This window comes from Gopherus evgoodei, chromosome 9 (genome assembly GCF_007399415.2).
Source record: "Gopherus evgoodei ecotype Sinaloan lineage chromosome 9, rGopEvg1_v1.p, whole genome shotgun sequence".
NCBI lineage: Eukaryota > Metazoa > Chordata > Testudines > Testudinidae > Gopherus > Gopherus evgoodei.
Window position 1 is genome coordinate 79,424,469 of NC_044330.1, and position 25,510 is coordinate 79,449,978.

A 25,510-nucleotide genomic window follows, 5' to 3' on the forward strand; every position below is an offset into this window, starting at 1 on the left:
AGAGAGAGAATTTTTAACAGCCCAGTGTTCTGGGCATAATCTAATTCCCATAAAGGGAGCCAGAAGAGTTCCCTGGGTAGGAAATCTAATTAAACATGATGTATATTATTAGAACTATTTACACCAGCTACATTAAAGATAAAATTTAAACATATACAGATTCAGTCCCAATGCAGGCCATGCACCAGTAAGGAGGAACTGGAGAGGTGCTTGGTCTGCCCCACCCCTTAAGCTCTCAGTGCAGCACATGAGAGCAGGGGCACCAGTGTACACCAAAGGACACTGTTTGTAAAGCCGAATGTTTTAGCTACCAACACTGCTACTGTACAGGATTAGAGGGAGAAACAAAAACTTCTAAAAATGACTTCAAATACCTTTTCTGTATATGAAAAGTCACAATGCTAAAATCCAGAATTTTAGGCCCTTCCAGGGTTATATGCAAGATGCAAATGCTGGCTTCCATTGGGAGAGTGGAAATATTTCTCTTTCTATGAGGATAAGTGCTATTTCTAGCCCTAATCACCTGTGAGAATGCCAGACTAATTTTGTGACATTTTTACTTACAAAAAATTGTTCCTGTGGAGGACTGAATCTCTTTGCAAAGTTTTATACAGTATAAATTCATATACTATATAATTTTATATAGTATAAATATAGTCCAAGTTACCTGAATGGTCCAGCTTTTACATGAGAAGCGCTGATATCTGTTGGTAGAAGAGATGGTCAGACCAGGACAGTGGCAAGATCTTCAGTCTACTGGGCGTAGATCTTCAATCCCAGTACAAGGGAAAACCCATGCTGTGTCAATATAGTCAGTATAATTTTTAGGAACAAAAACCAAACATTTTCAATTAACTAGATTTTAACTTAGATTAATTAGGGAATGGTTATGAGAAGGCACTTGGTTTAAATGGGAAAGAAAAAGGAGAGACACTCTCCAGGTCCCCATCTCATATCTGTGAGCACATGCCCACAGGGTACACTGAATTTGTAACGAGACAAGGGGGAACATTTTGGTGAGAATCCCTTTGAAGTATTTACAGGATACCACTACTTGAAGGCTTTTGTTTTGAAACATCTCCAGACAGGAAACTCTGATTGTTATATATTTTTGTATATTTGATTATAGTTTACATAATTCCACTGAAAAAACATGGAGTTAGAGGGAGGAAACTCAATTAAGAAAAAAGGGTTTAGTATTTTAAATTGTGAACTGTTGTTCTTATGAAAAATTTAAACCTACCTGTGGTTTTTCCAATATGTGTGGAAAATTATGTTTTTGCAGAATCTAAACAAAGAAACTCAAAGGAACATCAATTACTTTTCATATTTGTTGACAGTTTTAGTAAATATGTTGAATTAAATTTACTGCAAAGTCTCACTGCTAATTAGAGCTGCACAAATAACTGATTTGTTGGTTTGCTAGCTGATCCAAAAAAATTAAAAAACAAATTCACTTCAGGCCAACTAAAGCAATTCCCCCCACAAATTGTTGGTGAACCAACAGAAGTTGAAAACCAAAACCAAACCAAACCAAAAAAACGTGTTTGGGGGTGAACAAAATGTTTGGGGTTGAACAAAATGAAATGAAACACTTAAAGAGTTTTTAAAGAAAAATAAAATTAAAGCATATTTAGAAACAAAATGAAATTTTGAATAGAAAAAATGAAAATAGTTTGATTAATTAAATTTCAAAACAAAACATTTTTATTTTTTCAGAAATTTTTTTGGAGGGCTGATGGGAGGAGTTTCGACCAAAACAATTTGTCTCAGTCAACACAAATTAGTGAAATGTTTTGGCTGATCTGAACCTGCATTTTTCGGCAAAAAAGGTTTAGGCAAAAAAATTTCACCCAGCTCTAGTGCTAACACTGTACAATGAAAATAATTAAACTGAACAATAAAAAAAGTGGTAGCCTGTTTGAACACTTGTTAGTTAGTTGGCTTACTGCAGTCCAGATGATTAAACTCATACAAAGCTGAAAAGAACGATGAAATTAAAATAATAGGCACATTTTCAGTGAAGGAGAACATTCCCAGAATCAGCATAAATAAGAAACAAAGACTCCAAAGAACCTTGGAGTGCAAGAGATGCATTTTATTGTATGCTCATTACGATGAGTAACACATTTAGAAATAATAATCTCACGTAACAGTGATAATCTTATTTTACAGCGTGTACATCATTTTTTACAGCCACATAAAACACTTATTTTTCTAAGAGATTTCCCAATTTAGCTTTCTGAAGTTTAGAAATATAAAAAAAATTTATTCTCAAGGAACTGATTCTCATCTGGTGCAAAAACAAAATATGAACATTATCTGAAACACAAAGCCACAATATAGCATGAAGTAAAGTTACAATTTATCATGTGAACAGCTGTGTGCAAACATGAAGCAACTAAAAGTAAAAAAGTACACATTATATGCATAACATTTATGAACAGGTTTTTCATTAAATAGCCCTAGACCAGCTTGTTATATTAAGCGCCATTTGATTTGCAGCATGCTAACACAAAGCATTGTTTAAAGGGATGCATATTTTAAATGTATACACTGTAAACTGAAGATCCACCTCCAAACTCTAGTGGCAGCATATTTTTCTGGTTAAATACTGCATATATACTTTCTTACAGATTGAAAATGCATGTTTATAGTATGGTAGAGATTTTTAAAGAATTAATTAAAAGGTGCAATTTTATGTCTATACTGAAAATTTTATATTAGCAGGTAGGACTAGAATAGGCATACCTGTTATAAACACTGCCCTAAAGAACTTCTAAGTATTTTGTATTTTAATTCAAGAAAACTATTGTGTTCTTTGAATCTTTTTTAATACTCTTTTTAGAGATCTTAAAGTAGCAAGAAAAAAAATAAAAAAAACAGTGTTGAGACAACACTACAAGCTGCATTCATTTTTCTTTTAAAAGAAATGACAGATTCAAAAGGTATTTGTCATGTGCCATACTAAACATTCAACTGCAGTTTCAGATAAAAAAGGGAAATTATATACATACATATTTTTAACCCTAGCACCGGAACACCACCTTTGAGCTCATAACATAATGCAATATTTTTAACATCATATCCTGCCATAAAATAGGTTAGCAGCTCTGAAAATAGTTTTAAAAAATTACTCACTGAACCTAGACTAATAAAGGAAACAAAAAGGTTTCCCAATGAAATGTTAAAGAAAAATGGGAGAAACCCCCAAATTTGACCAGTTCTGGAATACAATTTCCAGGCACAATTTAAAAACATAATGACCAAGTGATTGACTTATATTCTTTTCAAAACTGCATAAAAAGCCAGAATTGGTTGCCCTGACAAAGAGTTTGTAAATAACCCCACCACAATTGAAGTTTTCATATTGGAGACAAATGCTGTTACTGATTAAATGGATAACACAATCGTCTTCATTATCTCTTCTGTAGCTTAACAATGTATAATACTATTAAATAGAAGACATTCAGCAATCCTTCTGCAACCTTTCAGACATTCATCCATCTTTCTGCATTCTATAGTGCTCTTTAGGTTCTGATAAGCCACAATCATAGGACTATGAGATCCCTGTCAACCTTAATACTTTTAAGACTTTTAATACAAAGAATGTAAAGTTATGATTTAATATCAAGCTTTGAAACCAGGAGAAACAGTTCATGAGATTTTTTTCCCCAATTAGCATATCACAGTTTCTAAATTGCTTCCTTCTCAACATCATATATTACATTATGGCCTCTTTGTGGTGCCTCATTATATGTTGATTTTTTTCTGATGGTCTACGGAATCCCTTTTTGCAGTATTCACACCTGTGTGGATAGTCTTTTGTGTGTATTGATATTACATGTCGTTTAAAGCCTGATGCATCCGTAGTGCTATATTCACAATACTGGCATTGATACACTTTTCTTCCACTGTGGGTCTTCATGTGCTTCTTAAGTTCATTTTGCTGCCTAAATCCTCTCTTGCACCTTTTGCATTTAAAAGGCAGGTCCTTGGTGTGAACTGAGAGGATATGCCCACTAAGTACAAAAGGATCTGAAGTTTTAAAGTCACAGTGCCTACACTGATGTATCTTTTTACCTTTGTGGGTTTCACTATGCTTTTTGAGCTCAGATGGACGATGGAAGCCTTTTTCACACACCTCACATTTGTGGGGAAAGTCCTTCGTGTGAACGGAAATAATGTGTCGTTTCAGGTCGCTTGAGTTGGTGCTCTTATGGTCACAATGTGGACATTGATGAGTCTTATGTCCTTGAAATAACTCTGTGTGCTGAAGAAGTTCTTTTTCATCTGTGAATGCTTGGGGACAATGTTCACATTTAAATGGTAAATCAGTCCCATGTTTGGTTTTTATGTGTGTTTTCAGATTGGATTGATCAGCACATCTGAAGACACAGTGCTGACACTGGTACGGTTTTTCCCCTGTGTGGGTCCTCATATGCTTTTTAAGCTCAGATGGATGACGGAATCCTTTCCCACACTCAACACAAACATGAGGAAAGTTCTTGCTGTGAACTGCAAGCAGATGTCTATTCAGCAGTCCCTGTTCTGCAGTCTCATAGTCACAGTACTTGCATTTGTGTAGTTTAGGCTCCTTGTCCCTCAATATCAGTTTATTAGAACTCAATGGGCTTGCCTCTCTGTATCTCCTTGTATATTCTGTAAACTCATGGGTTTTGTCAACTTTATTTATAAGTTTATGGCTTTCCAGATGATTGTGGAAACTTATTTTTTTGTTAGTTGTAAAGTCACAGTCCGTACACTGGTATTTCTTCTTAATCATATGATCTGGGTGGTTCTTCATATGCCTTTTCAGGAATCCTCTGGATTTAAATTTTTTCCCACATATGTGACAAGGGTAGACAGTTAAGGGCTGTCCGTCAGGACCTATTATAACAGCTGTTTTCAAACAAACAGAAGACGTTATGAAGAAAACTGATAAAAGTGCTGAATTAAAAAGAACTGTCAAGAACATTTACTTGAACTTCACACACAGAGCAAATAGTTTAGTAGCTTTAAACAACCAAAACCCAGATATCTACAATTTTAAATACAGTTAAAAGAGTTGACTGAAGCAAGGCATAAAACTCCAATGCTACCCCAATGCATGGGCATTGGTGGCACTTGTTTACTGAAAAGACCACAAATTATTGGAGAGATTGCCTTGTTAATCAACATTTCTCCCATTCCCAAATGCGTATATATCACCTCCCATTCATGATCACATAACGACAACTACAAGAATTGTTTATGTGGATAAGTAATATTAGAAAAAAATGTATTTTAGATGTCTTTTAATGCAATTTGCCAGCTGGAAATTAAGAGAGTCAGCATGATGTACTAGTCAGCAATCTGTGGACCATCGGCAAATTCTCCAGGGACAACAGTTTTAGAACAGTTGCACTACACAATTTCAGTGGTGGTAGGTTTTTTCTTTTTTTTTCAATAGTTGCAGGAAAAAGGATCTTTCCATATAAACCAATACAATAAACAATGAAAAATATTCTACCTGTTTGCCACTGCCTGGTTTCTCCCCTCCTCCTCTTCTTGGCTTTTTGTTTAAGCGCTCTATTTGTGTTAATGCTATCACAGATTTGCAGGTACTGTGCTGCATTACCATTTTTGTTTTCTAATCGTGTATCCAAGTTATTTCCTGAATACAAAGATCAGACACCATAAAAACTATAAGCAAGTTTTTTCTTTGGGACTAGATGACTGGAATCATATGGGAGCAAGTCACTTTACATTACCTTAAAAAATAAATGTTTACTGCAGAAAGGAATGGGCAAGCTTTTTTTCAAAGGGTTAATATTTACCACAGTTATTGATAAGGCATTATATAAGAATTTTATTAAATTTGGACTCATTATGGACTTTGTTTCCTCCACTCCCAAACCCTTAACATTCAGCTAATTATGCCTTTTCTTTCCTTCAACCTAGCAGTCCTTTACTCCCCAGTGGCCTCATTTTCCCTTCCCTGGTCACCCAAACTATACTAAAAGATACCGATGTATATTACTGAGGGCCTCTGTTGCATTTAGGATTGTTCTCATTTCTACAATGTTTATGTAACTGCAGTTCCTTGAAGAAATGAGTTCCAAGTGTATAGAACCCTTACACATATGCATTCTGAATAGTTTGACAGCATTCACTGATCAGGACAGCTGTGGATTAGGAATTTGTCAATATTCCATGAAATAAGGGAGACAGTCATGAATTTCTTAGTGGAAAATCTGATATACAACTGTGTTTTTTCAAAAAAATAGGAAAGCAAATGTAGCTGTTGCTCTTGTATCAAATGTAATTACATGTTCTCACCTGCTGCTTGACAGTCTTCATACCTTCTGGGCAGTCTTCTTTCATCTCCTATAGAACACAATATTTTACTAATTCATAAACTAAAAATGCATTTGACAATGATGGTCTGCAACTCATGTGAGAGAATAGCTAGCTAGCTAGTAAACTTTATTTACTGCAGAGTCCTCACCATCCTGACCAATCTCTACAGAGATGCCAAACCAGACAATGATTATATTGTACATATACCTCTACAAACTTGTTTTCTTCTTAGGTTCTGGTAAACATCACCTAGTACAAAATAACCAAAGTTCCGCAATTCTCTTTTGCATGAGTGCAAGTTCAAATATCTTACTTCCCTATCAAGAACTTGGTGCATGGTAAGTTTTGGACTACTTTTACCATGTCTAGATACAGGGGTCATTCAGCACTTGCATGAACAATACTGAAGCTCTATGGGATGACATGGGATAGTAGTATTAGTAGTATTCTCATTTTTTCGTTCTGGACTGAAAAAAGTTTTTGCTATGCTTTTGGACTCTGCAGTTCACACACATTTTTGTCTGTCAGCTAATGGGATTAGAATATATCTGGCCAGGACTTTTCTGTCAGATTAATTTTTTGATGGAAATGCCCTTTTCACAACATTCAAATTTTTCCACAAAAAACCTGATAGCTCTTCTGGCTGCCTGCCTGGAATGCTCGTCAATTTCATTTTCAGCCTCCAGGGAGAAAGTTAAATTAACAAGAGTCTTCCAAGCGAATTGCCAGCAAGTAGAACATTTTTGTTGTTGTTTCAAAATGTAATTTTTCATCCCTTCCCACTTTTTTTTTTTTAAAACAATTTTAACTTTTCATCCTGATTCAGGATGGAAAAAATCTCAAAATTGCAAAGTTTTTCACAGGAAGGGATTTCCATTTTCCAGCCAACTCCAGTTAGAACTCCATCCTTAAATAACTGACTTTCTTTCATGACTCAGAGATGATCTGAGAGGATATTTCCTTAAATATGATGTATTTATAAGTTAAAACCCTACAGTATAGTAAATATATATGATATTAATAGAATATACAGAATTTGCACTATTAAAACGTCCTAGTAGAATATTCATACTATTCAATGAACATCAACTTATTTAGACATATAAAAGACTTTAAAAAAAAACAACAAACCACACAAACAATTTGTTTTCTGTCAGAGGGTGAAGAGTTTGATTATGAAGTGTAAGGCTAACTCTACATTACCACTTATACTAGTATAACTTATGTCACTCAGCTGTGTGAATAAACCTCCTGACCCCGAGTGACACTGGTTACACAGACATAAGTGCCGGTGTGGACAGTGCTATGTCTGCAGGAGAGCTTCTCCTGCCAACAGAGCTATCACCACTTGTTGGGGGTGGATTAATTATGTCGACACAAGAACTCTCTTCCATTGGCATAAATTGGCTACACTAGAGATCTTACAGTGGCGCAACTGCACCGGTATAGCTGCGCCACTCTAAGCTCTCTAGTGCAGACATGGCCTAGGACAGAGAGAGGAAGATGTCTGCATGACAAACCCTAAGCTTATTTTCTCACACTCATTTTCCTTTTCTCAGATAAAACTTGTGTGAATGTTTCACCAGCCAGCTTCATGTATATTAAACAAATTATTTTAGCTTATGCAAGATTCTATAATGCTCAGTAGATGACTTCAAGATATGCAAGGGAAATTTGCATGCTAGACATCCCTGAACTAGTACCTGGAACAACAGTAGCAAAACCTTACAAACTACTATGCTTTTCCTTGTATAAAACCCAACATTAAACAAGGTATTTTTTATGATTAAGAAAAAACAGATATTAAAATAATTTAAAGGCTGCCTGGCAGGCTAGTGAAACAACACACTAGAGTTGGGACCTGCATTTTCCTTCATTCCTTAGTTGGAAGAGTCTGAGGGCATTCTAGAGAAAGTATGCACAGCTGCTGAAATATCACTTTGAGCAACCCCAATGTCTCACTCTTGTAAGTTAATGACTGGCTCCAGAGACAGCAGTTTACAACTCTCCTTGGAGCTGAGAGGTAGGAAGGTCATGTTCTAAAAGATTTGGGAGCTAAGTTAGGGGAAAAATAAGAGGAGGGGATTCCCAGGAAAAGAATAATCTAGCATCCTACCATAAGCAGCAGCCCAAGCAACAGGAACAAAAGTTTTATTCACACCAGAGTCTTCAAGTTGTGTGTCGGGAAGTGATGTTGCTTCCTCTTCACCTACAATGACCTCCATATAAACTTCATCTGCTATTTCAGCACAACCTACATTTAAGGAGGAGAAGTTATGATTCTTGAATTAATGTTACTATATGTTAAACCTAAATTTTCCTTTGCTTATTTTCATATGATTATTTTGATTAGTAGTGATACCCACTCAACAATTCTCTTCCCTCCCCAAAATACTTGTACAGGATTATATTGCTTTATCCACACATATTGCTAGACCTAAGATAGGAAAAATAACTATCAACCAAAAGGACTTTGTAAGTGTGTAACTGCTGATGGTTTTTTGCCACTTTGCCAGAATAAGTACTGCTTTACTTAATAAAATTTAAAAAGCGATCTAAAATGGTCTTGACACTTTCAATAATAAAGCTGTTTAAATGAGGTAAACAAGATTTTAGCAAGATAGTTTATTAGGCAAACTGAAAAACTAGCAAGTTGCAAAAACCAATTACTTATTCATTGACTCAACTAATGATCACATTACATTCAATACAAATAATCAACTGCTTGTATAAGATAAGCACAATATGTATTTTATAATAACTATAGGGTACTCTTATTTGTGGGCAAGGCAAGATATGATTTCTATTACTTGAAATCTGATTACAATCATTCACAAACATGAAAAAATTCCTTTTAGAAAGTGACCAATATTAGGCATACAGTTTTCATTTCTGGCACCATTTTTTAAATGTAATTTTTTTAAAAAAAGAATTCTTACTAATATCTTCATCTTCCTGAGAAGAGTCCTTAACAGCCATGTAAACCATCTTCTCTCGCTGCATTCTGCCTACACTTCCCTGTTCAATTACTCCAGCAACAGAATGTCCATTGTGAAAGTCACTCTCTGTGACAATTTCCGTTCCTCCTTGAAAAAGAAAAACACAGTCAATGTAAACAAGATAATTTGGAATATCATCTCATGAGAATTCAAGTAGAAAAATGTTTTATATCAGTATTCCTTCCTGTTTTAGACAGACATTTAGTAAAACTCTGATTAAATGCTTTGAAATAAATATTTTCTTGCCATTGTAAATTACAGATTTGTTATTCATTATTGGCGCAATAGACAAAACCCTCCTTTCTCACCAGTATCCTGACAAAAATCAGGGCTGAACAGCTGGATAGTAGTATTCGGGTAATATCATAAACCGTGTCAGTTTTTACATGCTAACAATGTGTTAAATATGAACAGAAATGTTATGTGTCACCCCAAAGCTTCTATTTTTAAGCATGTTTTGAAATTGTACTGGCAAAAAAAAAAAGGCTTAAGAGTCTTCCTTGAGAAAGGAATAGTTAAACTGGGTTGACATACCCAACAGACCACTACAAAAATGTTATTTCACATATTGCAAAACAGTGGATTTTATTAAAGAACACAAAACAAACATTTTAAAACTACTGAATCAATAAACAGAACGTTAGAACTTGCCTATTTCCACGTCATCCTCAGCTTCAGCTTTAAATATATACACTTTTATAACTTCTGAACCAAACCCATCGTCTTTAGAAACATCATCGTGTGAAACCTCAGTGCTGATTTTTAAAGGTGTGCTTCCAATATGGTCTAATTTTTCTCCAACATCATCCACTGTAAAAAATAAATAAATAAATAAATAAATAAATAAAGGAAAGTGAGATTCACACACAAATTTTGTTAGGACTCAAGAAGTGATCTCTAGCAAGTTTTCCTCACATATTCAATATGTAAGATCCAATGGAACTACTATTATAAAAGCAGTTATACAGATGGTTCCTTTTCCTTTTATATCTTAGTCTATTTTAGTAAAGTCCAGTATTCAATTTCATTATCAAAACTTAATAAATGAAGGACAAACATAGTTGTAAAATGAATCATACAGGAAACAGACTCATTAAGTAATTATAAAGTATCTGACATTTATTCTATTGTAAACTATTAAATCTAGAAGGTATAGATTGATCAACAAGTAAAAACATAAGACATATTTAATATAATTTAAAAAACAAACCCAGAACCTGATATTTAATTCTTCTGAGATTTTCAAAATGCTCTACTGTCCAAAATATCTATTACTAATAACTAACAGCTGTTATTCTTATCAAATGTGTTTTAGTTTGGCTGTGAGTTTTTGGGGTCAGTTATTACCCGGGCAAGCATATTTGTGAGATTTTGTCTCTTGCTAGTTAAAAGTTGAGATAGTAATATTTAGATTTATGTCCAACTACTTGAAGTTGAGCTATCTGCCATCCTTCATGTCTATAACTAAAGGATTAAGTCACTTACTACTCAATCTACTTACTCAAAATGTACTTTTATCAATATGATCAAATCATTACATTGAAACTACTATTAAGTGGAAGAGCAGAGTTTTGATAAAGTAAATGTTCACATATACAGGGCTGATTTCATAGCAAAGGACACTAAAAAAGCCTGATCAGAAAGGAGCACAACAGAAAGCATTTTTATTACTCATGTATTGACAGAACACTACCTACTCCCTGAACCCAGGTCAGCATAGGCTTAATGCAACACTGAATACCCACTGAAGCCCTCAAATGAGGAATGAATTCCACACTTTGAAATAAGCTGCAACCCATACTGGATCATTTTCCAGGTTAAAAAATATGTGTATTATATTAGACATACAAAGACAGTGAGAATTTTTTTAAAAGAGATATGACAGTGGGTTATTTCTTTATGACTTGGCATAATCTACTCTGAAAGTCATTTTAATGATACCTACTCAACTGCAGCAGGTTTTTTTGGTGTCACTGATGAAACTTGTGAATCTCAGAAGTCTTTGAATGAGTCAGAAAATACTGGAGCTACTGAAAACAGAACTAAATAGACATAAAGCAGCTAATTGATTAACATTAAAAATCAACAAATACTAACGTAAAGTATTGCAAAATTAAATTTCTGTAATTTAATATAGATTAAAAAAGAAAATGTGAAATAATAGGAGGCTACATAATCTTTTGCATATTTCAAGCTTTTTTTAAAAAAAGATTGGATTGTAAATGCTAAGGGAGTTTGCGGAAGGCACAATTGCTTTCAGTGATCCAAGTTTAAGTTTATCTTCTTCTGGATGATCTTAAACCTTTCAGAGTCTTTTTTCTTTAATTTAAAGAATTTATGGCTGATCTTGCTTTATTGAAATCAGTGGGAGCAGGATCAAGCCCTTATTTGTTAAACATGCCCTGAATCAATGTACTGTATAACATTTACCGCCTTCGACCCAAGATGACTGCATGATGTCCAACATAACAAGAAAATTAATACCAAGAATAGCAAAACTAGAAAGTAATCTACAAATACCTTTGATTAATAAGTTTACCTGTATCAGGCTGTTGACACACAATTTTATACGAAGCAGCTATAGCATGTACTATTAGAGCATGCTCATGTTATCAGAATGGTGTTTCCAGAGCTAAGACTAAATCCAACTATCCATGTGCCTTTTAAAGGAAAGGAAGGAAGGTAGAGCTCAGACAACCAATGTTTTGTCTATTAAAGGGAGCTATCAACTTAAATATTTTGCATCTGACTATTTTTGTAATATCTTGGAACGGACTAATTTTCTGATAAAGCATCTTTAATGACCTGGTTCTTTTCATTAAAAAAATCCTTTAAAAATTATAGGCTTTTCTGTTCCATTTTTGATGCTTTTCCAATTAAGTCCTCAATATTGCAAATATTTCTGCATATGATTTGTTCTACCAAAGTGAGTAGTTCCATTTGTAAATCTTTGCAGTATTGGAAACTTACTATACAGGAGAAGAATGAAACTGACTATACAAAGTGCTGTTAGATGTACAAAATAAAACTAAAGTATAGAAAAATTTACACTAAGGGGTTACTGGTAAGTATAATAGATATAAAACTTTGAGGTAAATGTGATTTCAAGATGATGGACTTTAAAAAACAGAAAACTGGATGATGCTTAATTTAGAGATTTTACACAAAATTAATTTAAATACGCCAAATAAATACGTTAACACTTTAAAGACTGTTCAAAAGTGGAGGCCTCCTCCTATCAGGAACAGTGGAATAATCAATTACATGAATTTTCTTTAAAAAGTTTCAAAATATTCAAGGTACGGAGTGATGAAAATGACCAAATGTTCCTGTGTGTCTGCTGATATAATTCTAAGAATGGATATAATATTTTAGAGGTTGATTGCTTTCTTGCTTTATCAGAGCACCAATGCCAATGAAACAGAGACCCTGTTAAAAAAATACTTCATTGTAAAATATTTTAAAATAAATAAATAAATATTTTCAGTGAGGGATAACGTGAAACAAATATTCATATAGTGTATATTGATGTTTATTGTATCTTATCTCTTAATACAACTTACTTTTAACTACATGTTAAAAATTCTAAATCCCTGCTCTAGCAAGCAACATTATTGCAATAACTAAAATATTAAAAGTATTTCTAAACCAACAAACATCCTCAGCCTGATTCTGAGAAGGGCTAAGCGCATACAACTGAAACCGAAATCAACAAGTGTCCTAAACCATATATACCTAGACTCTCTGAAAATCAAGCTGCTCCTCTTTTAATAAGTGGAGCTGAAATATACTCAAAATGCTTAAACTGAATGTAACAAAATTTGGAGTCAACTCCTGAAATAAATCTGCAACATAACAGATAAATTTAGGAAAACTGGATGGTTTGAGGGAATGGTAATGGAATATAGTTGTTTTCACTTCTAGAATGATGAAACATATCTTGCTTAACCTCAGTAGCAATTAAAAAGTTAACTATAAGTTCTACCACCTACTTTGCTAGTTTACATGAAATAAGTCCACTTTCCAGAGACAGTCATATTAGGGAAAAAAAAAAACCAATATGGTTAGCAGTAATTAATTTTTGTCCGTAGTCTTAGCAGAGACTGAGAACTGAACTAATTTCTAATTCTCTGAGATTTCCTCTTGGATGACAGGCAGCGTCTAGATGCCTGCTTGAACACCACCCATACACAATACATGGACTTCTTTAAAGGACTCCAGTTACATAGGCTGTTAATCCAGTGCCTTTAGGAATACTAAATTCACATTTTTTAAAGTATTTGTTTTAAGTCAGGAATAAAAGTTTCTACATCACACAGTAAGTCAGTAAAAAATGATGAACAGAACACAAGTCTCCTGGCTCTGAGTTCTCCACTATAAACACTAGATAATGCTGCTTCCCCATTTAATAAAAAACAGATTGCTTTAGAAACATATGCTGAATCCTCCTAAATAAGCACAATAAGAGGCGCATTCAGCACACTTATAACGTAAATCTTACCTTTTTAGTTGTTTTCAGGTGTGTGATGTCCAGATTCACTGTGGATTGCCAGCTCCCAATTCCTGTGATATCTCAGCATGCACTATGCTGGTGATATCACACCCACCAAAGAAGTCCATAGGGATGAAATTAGGGCAATATAAGTCCCATGGTTTTACAATTTTGCAAAGTTTTCTAAAGTTTAATATGTTACTTTATATACCATATGGTACAGTATAGGAAATATATTTTAGCAAACTATGCAACACTGTATTGTAATATACTAAAAAGGAGGTGGTGGTGGAACATTACCTTACCCCTAAAGGCCAGCTCCAGTGTTGTTCTTTGGTGGGTATGAGGTCCCCCACATAGTGCATACAGGGCCAACACAGAGACCAGAAGCTGGCAATCCCCTGTGGGTCTGAATATCGCAAACCTGAAAAACAAACAAACAAAAAAGTATGTTTTAAGTTACAAGTGTGCCAGTTGTCCCATTTACCCTGGTTATCTGGTATATACAGATTAAAAACTCATTTTGTTTAAGTAATCTAAAAGAAGGTTATATTTAAAACAAACTTTCTAGTTCAACTTCTAAAATTTCCTTTTTTTTTGTTGGTGACATTAACGTGTCCTATTGGGCCATTTTAAGTCTCCAGAAACTGTGGTTTGACATATTCAATATGCCATGGCTTGATTTGTAAGTATATTAAGAATTGAGTTTTCAACCTTATGATTTTTTACCTGATATGCTCATAATGCTTCCTTTAAATGTAAGAAGTTATATTCATCTGCACAAAACAAAACAGATCAATGGTGACAAACTTCTAGTGAAAACTTTGACTATTACAAAGTTTTCTGTGCATATCAACTTCTGAGCAAAAAAATCAGACTATACTTATTAATTTCCAGGAAACATTTACCATTAAAATAAAGATTTTTTCTTATAAATTTGTAGCATAGCCAGAGGACATAAAAACTTAAAATGGGTGTAAACTACATTTAAGCAGTATTAACACTGTAACACAAAACGACAAGATAAGGTAATTTTGAACTAAAGCTCCAAGCTTTAACCCAGCTTTTTGTCCCAGAATATTGTACTACTGTAGGGGTTCCCAAACTGTTCCACAGAGCACTTGGTGGTGATCCATGAAGAGCTAGCAGGTCATATAATGTAAGATCTCTTTGTTTCAAGATGTTACGCTTCATTAAAAGAATGCTTTAAAAATATTATAAATACTTTTCTGAGATTATGGTTACATATAAACAATTGCTGTTGTTGACAAAGGCTGTTACGTGTTCATGAATCAGAAAAATGTCCAAGAGATAATTTCTGTTCAGATGTGATCCACACTACCAAAAAGTTTTAAAACCCTGGTAATATATTATGGGGAATCATAGCATACAATTATACTCATTAATATATGTTGCATATTTAACTATAGAGTAAAACATCTATACTAATCCGAGGTTTCAAATGCCTGGCTACCTAGACATATTTATCTGTCCGAGCATGACAGAGTCACATTCTGCAGAATACAAGTTCTCATCTTCTTTAAGGAAACAAAAAGAACCATTATCTAGCTGTAAAGATTTACATATTATCTTCAGAAGCATAACCAATTCAGCACCATCTTATAAAACCTGAAAAAAACAGCTCCATTGGACTGATTCTGCAAGGTGATGAGAACTCCAGTCCCAATCAAGCAAAACATTTAAGTACATGCTTAACTTCACGATTAATTTTAAAGTTAGCATATACTTTGTTGCACCAGAACTGGAGTGTTCAGCACATTACAGGATCAAGCCCCTTAAGTGGTGAGAACTGTCCTACTGGTCTAAATGAGATGATGACTTTAAAGCCTAGTAATGACTCTTCAAAGAACCAGATTTTCTTATAACTCAGGTTGCAATTGTGTTTACTCAGATCATGATGTGCCTAAAACACAGTCACAACAACTACCATCAAGTTATAGTTATCTACCTTAGAAGGAATTCCAAAGATGACTTTACTTACAATTACAAGGATGCAGTTGGAAATATCGCAGTTACAGAACACAACTCATCATAAGTACTCTGTTAGAAAGGAGGAATTCTTTCAGTGAAAACAACTGAGCATTATAATGGTGTTCCTCTACTCATAAAACATACACAGGAATACCACTGCTGTAGAAGGTCTGATTTGCTTTCATAATGGTTTCTTTGTGTTCTTGTTCAAAAACCCTCACTAGTTTAAGTGACATATTTAAAGTGCCCTTGCATGCAGCACATGACATTACATTAAGGGCAGACTGATGTAAATTGTAGCTCAGTCTCCCTCACAATTTTGAAAAAAAAATCTAAACATGTAATACTTCTAAAAAATTTTTGGAAAACAGCATCACAGACATGTTTCAAAATGTAGAATTGGTAAGACATATTTGAATACAGTGATTTGTATTTAGCCTGAATATTTTAAATAAAGCAGTTTATTGAAAATAGGTCTCTGAAGTTTTGACACACTTGGCATTCCCATCATTTATTGAGATGGGTTGCTACCAGCTATATAAGACGGTTATTGGACAATCAAAATCTATTCTGGCCTAGTCAAATTTCACTAGCTGTAATTCAGAAAAGATGCAAGTTTTCACTGATAAATATTGTGTATACTAATTAACCTACATGGAAGTCCTGTGGGTGAGAGTGAAAACTGGTACTAGACATCCAATTGTCAATATCATTTAACTGTAGGAAAAAAAGGATTATTGCCTAGTTTGCAGTTTTCCCACTGTGGCTCTCACTCAGCCAGCTGTACCCTAATTGCAGGTAGCTAATAATCTATGTGCACTTCCCAGAGTGCAATATAGGGCAAGAAGCCAGTTTTCATTTTCAGCCTCAGATCACAGGTGTCAGTCAATAAATGCACATTTTTTTTTAAATTTAGTTCAGACCATACAACAAACTGGCTACTATCTTTTTGTTTTGTCAGACAAATGTATAGCCTTTAACATTTTTATGTTAACCAATATGGTCAGGGACACAACTCCATATCCTGGGTGTCCCATAACCTCTGACTAGCAGAAGATGGGACTGGATGACAGGGGAATTACCCCATTCTGTTCATTCCTCTGACACTGGATGCTATCAGAAGACAGGATACTGGTCTAGATGAGCCATTGGTCTGATCCAGAATGGCCATTCTTATATTATGTTTTTTTTCCTAGTTTAATCATAGAGATATACCTATTTCATAGAACTGGAGGGGACCCTGAAAGGTCATTGAGTCCAGCCCCTGCCTTCACTAGAAGGACCAAGTACTGATTTTGCCCCAGATCCCTAAGTGGCCCCCTCAAAGACTGAACTCACAACCGTGGGTTTAGCAAGCCAATGCTCAAATCACTGAGCTATCCCTCCTCCTTCATGCTATTGATGAAACTCAAAAAATGCTATTTTCTGCACATATTTCCATAATTTGATTATTTTTTTTTAATTTACCGTATCACTGCAAGATTAAATTACAGTATATGTAAGATTTTTTTTTCTTTTCAAAAAATACCCACTGTTCAGAAATTACACACACGCACACAAAAAATCTAACTCTTGGCACCAAGTAATTAATGTGGCAAGAGACTGTTCTTTCAGAGAGTTCAGGTGCACAGGTTAGCAAGATTTCAGTTTTAATAACTTCTCCCTACTGGACCACTTCTAGTTGAAATTATTTCCTATTTATATCTACCTTTATTTCACTTACAAGATATCATTAAGTAGTCTTCAGAAGTGCTCTTGCCATCATCATCATCTTCAGTTTTTATTGTAACCGTAGAACCAGGAACAGTACTGGCTGCTTGAATCACAGTTTCTGAATCTGAATTAGTTACAAGAACTTCTTCTGAAACCATTGTAGGTGAGTCAGCTCCTGACACAGAGTCTTGCACCACATGTTCCAAATGTCCATCAGGACCCGTAACAAGGTCAGCCACGAAAACCTGATCAGGAACTCTAACAGTTTCCGTTATTAGATCAGAAGTCAAAACATGATCACTGGTATCTAAAGCGTCTTCAATAGCAACATCAGCTTCCAACACAGATTCAGGAACAATTACACCTTCTGTTACAACATCAGTTTCAGTGATGATATCTGGTCCTTGGACAACTTCAGCAGCTAAGCCATGATCAAGAGTTATCCCGTCATCTGTGACAACATCAGAAACTAATACAGCTTCAGGGACTGATACAACAATATGGTCGCCATCAATATGAGCAGTGCCAGCCATTCCAGCCACTGTGAAACAATTGTGAATGAGAGAAAATGTTAACAGTCACACTACTGTATCATATGTACTGTATCTAAGGAATATAACTACAGTACAAGCTATGCATAGAAGAGTGCTTCCTTGCCTTCTAATAAATTTCATGACATTTTACATACCTCCAGATAAGAATGAACACCATCTTGTAATATTTTAAAATTAAATTTGTTTAATTTTAAAATTAAACAAAACAAAAGCACAAAAATACCCAAATCTTTCTTTAAAAAGAACATTAGGTCAAATCTGCCCCCCAATTTAGGTTTAATAAAGCTGAGATTTAAAAGCCAAAAGGTCAGTAGCTGATTCCATTATATGTATTCTAAAAAAGCTAAAACATTTTTCTATTGTGCTAGTAACTTCAACGCTGCATTATTTTGTGCAACAGAGCCCGAACAGCAAAGCTGACTAAACAGAATAAAGGTGGCTGGCTTTGCTGTGACACAAGATAACAGTTTCTTTAAACATATCAAAAACTGTAGAGTGCAAACTCTCAAAAATATCACTTGTTTTACTTGCATATCAAATTATGCCAGAGGTTTCAATTATTCACTCTAGTAAATATTAACAATTTTTCTTTCTAAGAAACACAGTTGACAGGGATTTGGGCTGCAAGAGAAGCCATGTTAGAAATATCCAATTATTTAAAGCCTAAATAAAAAAAATTTTTTTGAATCTTTATGGATAAAATATTCAAGAACATAAGCCCTTTTAAAATGAAGGTGGTAAATAATATTTTCCATGTTTATTTTACTTAATTTGGCACAGTCAAAGGACTTATGCCATTAATACTAGCTCTGCAGAATGGTCCTCCCCATACAAATAATAATAAAACCCTCTATTGATAGATGGCAGAGTTAGGGTCCTGCAGGTCCAGGAGAGAGTCAAGACTGCCTACTGTATCATTTTTCTCAAATCCTGGAGGCTCGTGCAGTCACTATTATCTTACTTTTGCCCTGTCTACATGAGAAAACAGTAGCAAATTAACTAAATTAGTTTAGAAACTGCTTTAGTTAAAATCAATGCAACATCTTGGATGGACATTCATTTCAATTTAGGAGCTTCTAAACATAATGGCTCTAAAGCAGGGGTGGGCAAATTATGGCCCACGGGCTGCATCCAGCCCTCCAGACATTGTAATCCGGCCCTCGAGATCCTGCCGGCTTGTCACATTCTGGCACTTCAGCTGGGGAGCGGGGCTGAGGGCTAGCCCCACTCCACGTGGCTCCCGGAAGCAGCAGCATGTCCCCCCAAAGGCTCCTACACACAGGGGCAGCCACGGGTTTCCAGACGCTGCCCCTGCCTCAAGCGCTGCCTTCGCAGCCCCCATTAGCTGAGGACTGCAGTCAATGGGAGCTGTAGGGGCAGCACCTGCGGACAGGACAGCCTGCGGGATCGCCTGGCCGTGCCTCTGTATAGGAGCTGGGGGAGGGACATGATGCTGCTTCTGGGAGCTGCTTGAGGTAAGTGCCGCCTGGAGACTGCGCCCCTGACCCCCTCCCATGCCCCGACCCCCTTCCCCAGCCCTGATCCCCCTCTCGCCTTCCAAACCACTCCATCCCAGGCAGAGCAACCTCCTGCACCCCCAACCTCTCAGCCCCAACCCCCAATTTTGTGAGCTTGACATACAACTTCCATACCCAGATGTGGTACTCAGGCTAAAGAGTTTGCCCACCCCTGTTCTAAAGGGACTCGAGCTATTATGCTACAGGAGGGCCTAAGATGTAATGTGGAAGCCCAAGATCTGAGAGATTTTCTTACAGATAGCTGGCCATTCATGGAGCACAGAGGCTTTATCTGTTCTACAAGGGGGAGAAAGGCTAAATTCAGGCTAAATCGTGTCCCTCTACCATCCTAACAGATCAGAAAGAACGGCAATTTTTGAGCGTACACAAGAAAAAAACCTGTCACACTGCCTTTTAAGATAAAGATCTTGTTGAACCACCCTCCATTTAAGGATCTCATACTGTAAGCTACTGAAATCGCTGATTACCATTTAATCAATGAGGCTTGAAGGTACTCAGCGCTACAGAGGCGACGTTCAGAACTTTTTATGAACTGTCCCTTAGTCAACTCACTGAACTTCTACTTCATCCAGAATTAACGCTGCAATTTTAAAAACTTATACGGACTTTTTCCAACATCAGCAACTAAAGTGTACACTGATAAAAGTGGGAATTCAAATATGTATAGCTTGTTTCCTGAAGGACTGCCTCTGTATGGCACTGTGAAGACAAAATTAAATATATACTAAATATTATTATAAACTGTTAATTAAGCTTACGTTTGAGCATGAGCTACATTCAATGATGTAGAAAATATGTTTTATTTAAAAGATCTCTCCCATTTTATGCATTAGTATTTAAAAATAAAATGTTTTACCAAAATCTTGCATAATCATAGTGTGAGGCATTTTGGACTCTTGTGTCTGCAATCCAAGACTTCCACCACCTGGATCCATAGTCAGCTAAGCTCTTTCACAAATAGCTGTAAAAACAAAATTGTAACTTATATTAAATGCATAATATATTAATGTTGGTTTAGCTCTCCTGGACTAAAGTCTGATTCACTCTGTATAAGTCCATGCGTGCAGACATGGAAATGTGTCCCTGAAAAGCTGAAGGAAAAAAAAAAAAAAACCAGATGCTACCTTACACAATTCACTTTGTCATGTTATTTTATGATCCTGTATTAGATCTCAATCCTGCAAAAGCATCCATGAGTAGCCTGATAAAGTCAAAAAGGACAAAATGAGCAAAATTAAGCAAGTGCAAGTATCTGCTGGACTGGATCTTAGTTACAAAAAACAAACAAGTAAAAACTATGTGATGGACTGTTTAGGTTACAACTTGTAAGGATTTACCTAGAATGTGCTACTGGACATCTTAACACTCAGAACTCCAGACAGATACATAGCTTTATCTCAAGGAGTACTAACTGAGCCCAAACTTTTTGTATCTCTGTTAGGTGTAGAATATAAAAATGTGCTCTGAAATTCTCTCCATAGCATGACTAATGACAGTTCATTAAAATATCAAAAGCACTACTGACAATAGCAACAAATTATGTGTCAAGTATTAGTCAGCAACTGAAGAGTTACCTAGATCCTATTAGGCACACAAAAATCTGTTATGAAGCAGTTCAAGTTGCTACAAATACAACTTACCTACCACAAAAAATAAGGAAATCAAAGGTAAGCCACCTAACAAGCATACACATTCAACCCACAAGCACACACTTTAACATTACAACTGCAATAATACTACTGATCATGCACCAAAACCTTAACTCTGCCCCATTTTTATCCTTCTGTACATACTTTTTACTTGATTATTTCCTCCCTTCCCCAACACTAGTACATGTAGACAGCTGGTGTAGCAAAAGGTAGTGATGAGACAGGGTAGTCTGCGAAAGGGTTGTGGCTGTAAAGGTAGTTAAAGGGGAGGATGGAAATTCACATCCCAGGTGGATGCCTGGTTTAAGTTATCAGGGCATGGTCTGTGGCATATTGTAGTTGTAGTAATAGTAAGGTGCGCACTGTAGGAGATTTTGTATGTCTTTGCTTTTGAGAGTTTACCAGGTAGGTTGTGTGCGTGTCACAAAATTTTTTATATACAGACGCTCCCTGGGTTACGTAAATCTGACTTACGGAAAAAAGTTCCGTAAATTCTGTAAGCTTTTTTTTTTTGGGCGCGTAATTGTTGGAAATATGTTCCCAACTTACACAAAATTAAACTTATGCAAGGCATTCTGGAAAGAAACGCTTGCGTAAGTCAGGGAGCATCTGTATAACTTTCTTAGGGATTTTTTAAAATAAAAATCTGTCAGTAGCTGCACATTAACCCTTTTCTTGTAGAATAAAATCTGCCAAAAGTGTAGCTCCTATGGGTTTGTTTTCAATGCTTTGTTAGCTGGAGGTATAACTCAAGTTTTGCCCCTAACTGGACTTCTGCCCACAAAGAAAATTTCTAGCTGGAGTTAAGTGGTGCTTTAAGATGTAAACTAGCGCATCCATCAGAGATGTGGGCAGGGGTTGGAGAGGGGCTGGATGAGGGGTTGAAGTTCAAATGGTGATGAAGTTGGAGCTAGTAATGCTGTGGAAATGAGGTTATAACAGCTCAATGGCTAATCCAACTACTCTGCTAATTCAATCATTCTGTGCTGCTAATCAAATCACTCTGCATAGTGTTGTTTTGTAGTGTGGTCACTCTCACTGCAGCTTGCTAGCTCCAATGGAGTAACTCTAGTGTACCAACTAGAGCTAACTATTTAGCTGTTGCAGGGAAGACAGTAAGTTATAACATGAACAGTAGCTGAACAGGCATTATTATTTTTATTTGAATTGCAATAGTGTCTAGCCCCAGTTGTGGACTAGGATCCTATTGTGCCAGGAGCCATACAAACAGAACAAAAAAACAGACTGAAAGTTCATAGGGGCAGGGACTAAGGGTATGGCTACACTTGTAGATGTAGAGCGCTTTGAGTTAAACCAACCTTCGGAGAGCGAACTAGGGAAAGCACTGCAGTCTGTCCACACTGAGAGCTGAAAGTGCACTGGCGTGCCCACATCTGCAGCACTTGCAGCTGCATTGGGAGCGGTGCATTATAGGTAGCTATCCCAGCATTCAAGTGGCTGCAACGTCCTTTTCAAATGGGGGTGGGGTAGGTGTGACAGGGAGTGTGCTGTGGGGGGAGAGAGAGTGGGGTTTTGGGGTGCTGAGAGTGTGTCAGCATGCTGTCTTGTAAGTTCAGATCCCACTCCCTCCTCCGCCTCTCTCTCATGCACTCAAAGCAAACAGTAGCTGTTTGGTTTTCTTCCCTCGGACCAGATAAGCAGCCAGCACGCCAAAAGGGCACTTCTGCATTCCTCCCGAGTTTACAACAAAGACAAGAGAGGCCACTTCAGTTAAGGGGATTATGGGACATTTCCGGAGGTCAACCAAAGCATTAAGTAATTTCTCGTTTACACTGGAGCTGCAGCATCTCACCCAATACATATCAGATGTGCATCAGATGTTATCCCTCTCAGGGAGGCGGAGTACCAGAAGTGCCCTAGCCAGGGAGTCAGAGCTCTCTACATGCCTTGCCAGTGTGGACGGGGAGTGAACTAGTGCACTCTAGGCAGCTTTATTGCGGTATAAAGTGCAAGTGTAGCCAAGGCCTTAGTATAAGACAAGGGACAACAGATGGATACGAACGGATGGGGGAGCACAAGGCAACAACAACACAATATAGGTCAGCGTGGGGATCAGGGTTCCCTCAAGTTCCTGCTTCAGGTCCTTGTACTGTCTCTTCTCCTGCCCCATCCCCCCCAATCCTGGCAGACACCCAAGGGAGTCTTGGAGCAAACAAACAAACAAACAAACAAGAAAAGTCCTCTCCCTTCTTTCCTCCCTTATGGGGAAGGGAGCCTGTGGCAAATTTAAAATACAGCAAGGGTGATCTGGAACTCAGGCAGTCTTCCTGGGTCAGACCTTTTGTAGTAGACGTAGTCTCTGCTGGTCACATCTCTGTTAAAGATGACAGTGGACTATCTTGCAGGATTCTCAGCCATGTTTGGCACACTCAAGCATGATGCAGCACTGGCCATGCCACTAGCTGCCTCTTTATTAATGATGTTTAGCCTACACAGGGTCCACCTCCAGCCCCTCCTCTACGGCCTGCTGCTTGGAGGCTGGTTCATGCAGCTTTGGGAGCAGTGAGCCTTGTTGCTGTCTCCTCAGCAGGCCTGTCTGGACAGTCGGGATGGAGAGGGGGAGAAGGAGACTTCCTGTGGCAGGTTTTCCCTTTTAAGCTCCCACCTCCAGATAGAACAAGCTTTGCAGCTGTGCTTCACTGCCATTGAACAGGCCCAGAGGAGCTCCTTAGTTTCCTCTCGGTCAGGGTGCGGGTGTGCCCTTTCATAGTCAGCATGACAGGCAATGGTCTCAGCACACCAACAGCCAACCCATTATTAAGTTTTTAGTAGGCTTCGTGTCAAAAGGAGTTTTAAGGAGAATTATAAAGGAGAAAAATGACTTAGTTTTGCAGATGTTTATAGAGTGCTTCTCCCAACTGTGAGGAGCCGCATGGGAGAAAGCACAAAGGTGTCTGAAAATTAAACAACTTAGATATGGAGGCTGACATCATGGGCTCGTCAGAGGTGGAAGTCAACATTTTGATACTGAATGAAAGATAAGTAGGGTGAGGATAGGTCATAAAAGACCATGAAAATGAAGACAAGTTTGATATAATAAAGAGGGAACAAGTGAAGTGAAGCAAAGAGAGGCTGACGTGGTCAAAGTGACAGACTAGAAAAATGATCTTTAAAACAACATTCTGAACGGATATCAGTGGGGCAAGATTGCATATGCCAAGGTCAGAGAAGAGGATGTCACAATAATTGAGAGTGGAGATGAGGAGAATCTGGACAAAAATTTCAGCTGTGAATAAACAGGAAAAACTGTATCCTAGAGAAGTTAAGCAGAAAGAATATGCAAACTTAGACATAGCCTGGAGGTGAGTACCTAGAGAGAGGTCATAATTGAAGGTACTCTTGCCCATAACCTGGGGGTTGAGTGGTGGTGATTAAAGGGAGGATTAAGAGCTGTTTTAGTTGCTTAGAGCTTGAGCTGACAACTAGATGCATACAAAAAAACTGGACAATGATTAGGTCACTAGTCTGCTAATACCAATACCTATCATGGTGACCAATTCTGTCTCATCATTTTCTTGTACTCTCCTGTCTGTCTGTTATAGTTAGATTATACACTACTGGTGAAAGGCCCATCTTTATGCATCACCTAGCACAATGGGATTCTGATCCATGACTACAGCTCCTAGGTGCTACAATAATATATCTAAGTAACAGACATCTTCTCTGACAGTGGCCCTGGGTTTAGATGCTTCAGAGGAAAGTGTAAGAACTCTTCTGTAGGCAGATCAGAGAATCTGCCTCCCACATTAGGTCTCCTGGTGATCCAGCAGATCCATCCATTTTTTTTGCAGGCTTTCTGCCTCCAATGTACTTAAAGAATCTCTTTGTTCTTAAACCTTTAACTCTCTGTTCTTTGAAATCCACTTCAGCCATTCTATTTTCCCATCTATTGCCTGCTATAGTTTATGTTCCTGTCTATTGGTTTCACTAGGGTCAGATTTCCAAATTTTGAAGGATTGTGTTTGGCTCTAATAGGCTCTCAAATTGTTTCATGTAGCTATATTGCAGGAATGGCCAAACTTACTGACCCTCTGAGCTGCTACAATAATCTTCAGAAGCTTGAGAGCCAGGCCATGCCTGCAGCCTTGTGGGAAGCGCCTGTTGGGACTTGGGGCTTCAGCCTCATGGGAGGCACCTGCTAGGGTTTGGGACTTCTGGATCTCAAAAAAATATTACCCAATCTTAAATCTGGACTTTATTTGGAAAACAA

General features: G+C 36.9%; 1 protein-coding gene across 4 annotated transcripts in view; it reads right to left on the minus strand.

Annotated features, from left to right (window-relative positions):
- Positions 1-2,073: 2,073 nt before the first annotated feature.
- Positions 2,074-25,510, minus strand: part of ZNF711 (zinc finger protein 711) — a 39,973-nt gene continuing 16,536 nt past the window's right edge. The window contains exons 2-9 of one of the 4 annotated variants that reach the window (XM_030576609.1): positions 20,487-20,591; positions 17,549-18,079; positions 9,993-10,151; positions 9,282-9,428; positions 8,459-8,596; positions 6,322-6,369; positions 5,513-5,656; positions 2,074-4,902 (exon numbers count right to left, since the gene is read on the minus strand). In XM_030576609.1, coding sequence (XP_030432469.1) covers positions 3,725-4,902; positions 5,513-5,656; positions 6,322-6,369; positions 8,459-8,596; positions 9,282-9,428; positions 9,993-10,151; positions 17,549-18,079; positions 20,487-20,565 — 2,424 coding nt within the window. In that variant the 5' untranslated portion in view covers positions 20,566-20,591 and the 3' untranslated portion in view covers positions 2,074-3,724. Of the gene's footprint in view, positions 4,903-5,512; positions 5,657-6,321; positions 6,370-8,458; positions 8,597-9,281; positions 9,429-9,992; positions 10,152-11,286; positions 11,384-14,562; positions 14,610-15,835; positions 15,885-17,548; positions 18,080-20,486; positions 20,592-25,510 lie in introns of those variants that run through there. The other 3 variants (XM_030576612.1, XM_030576613.1, XM_030576611.1) reach the window with 3 other exon arrangements.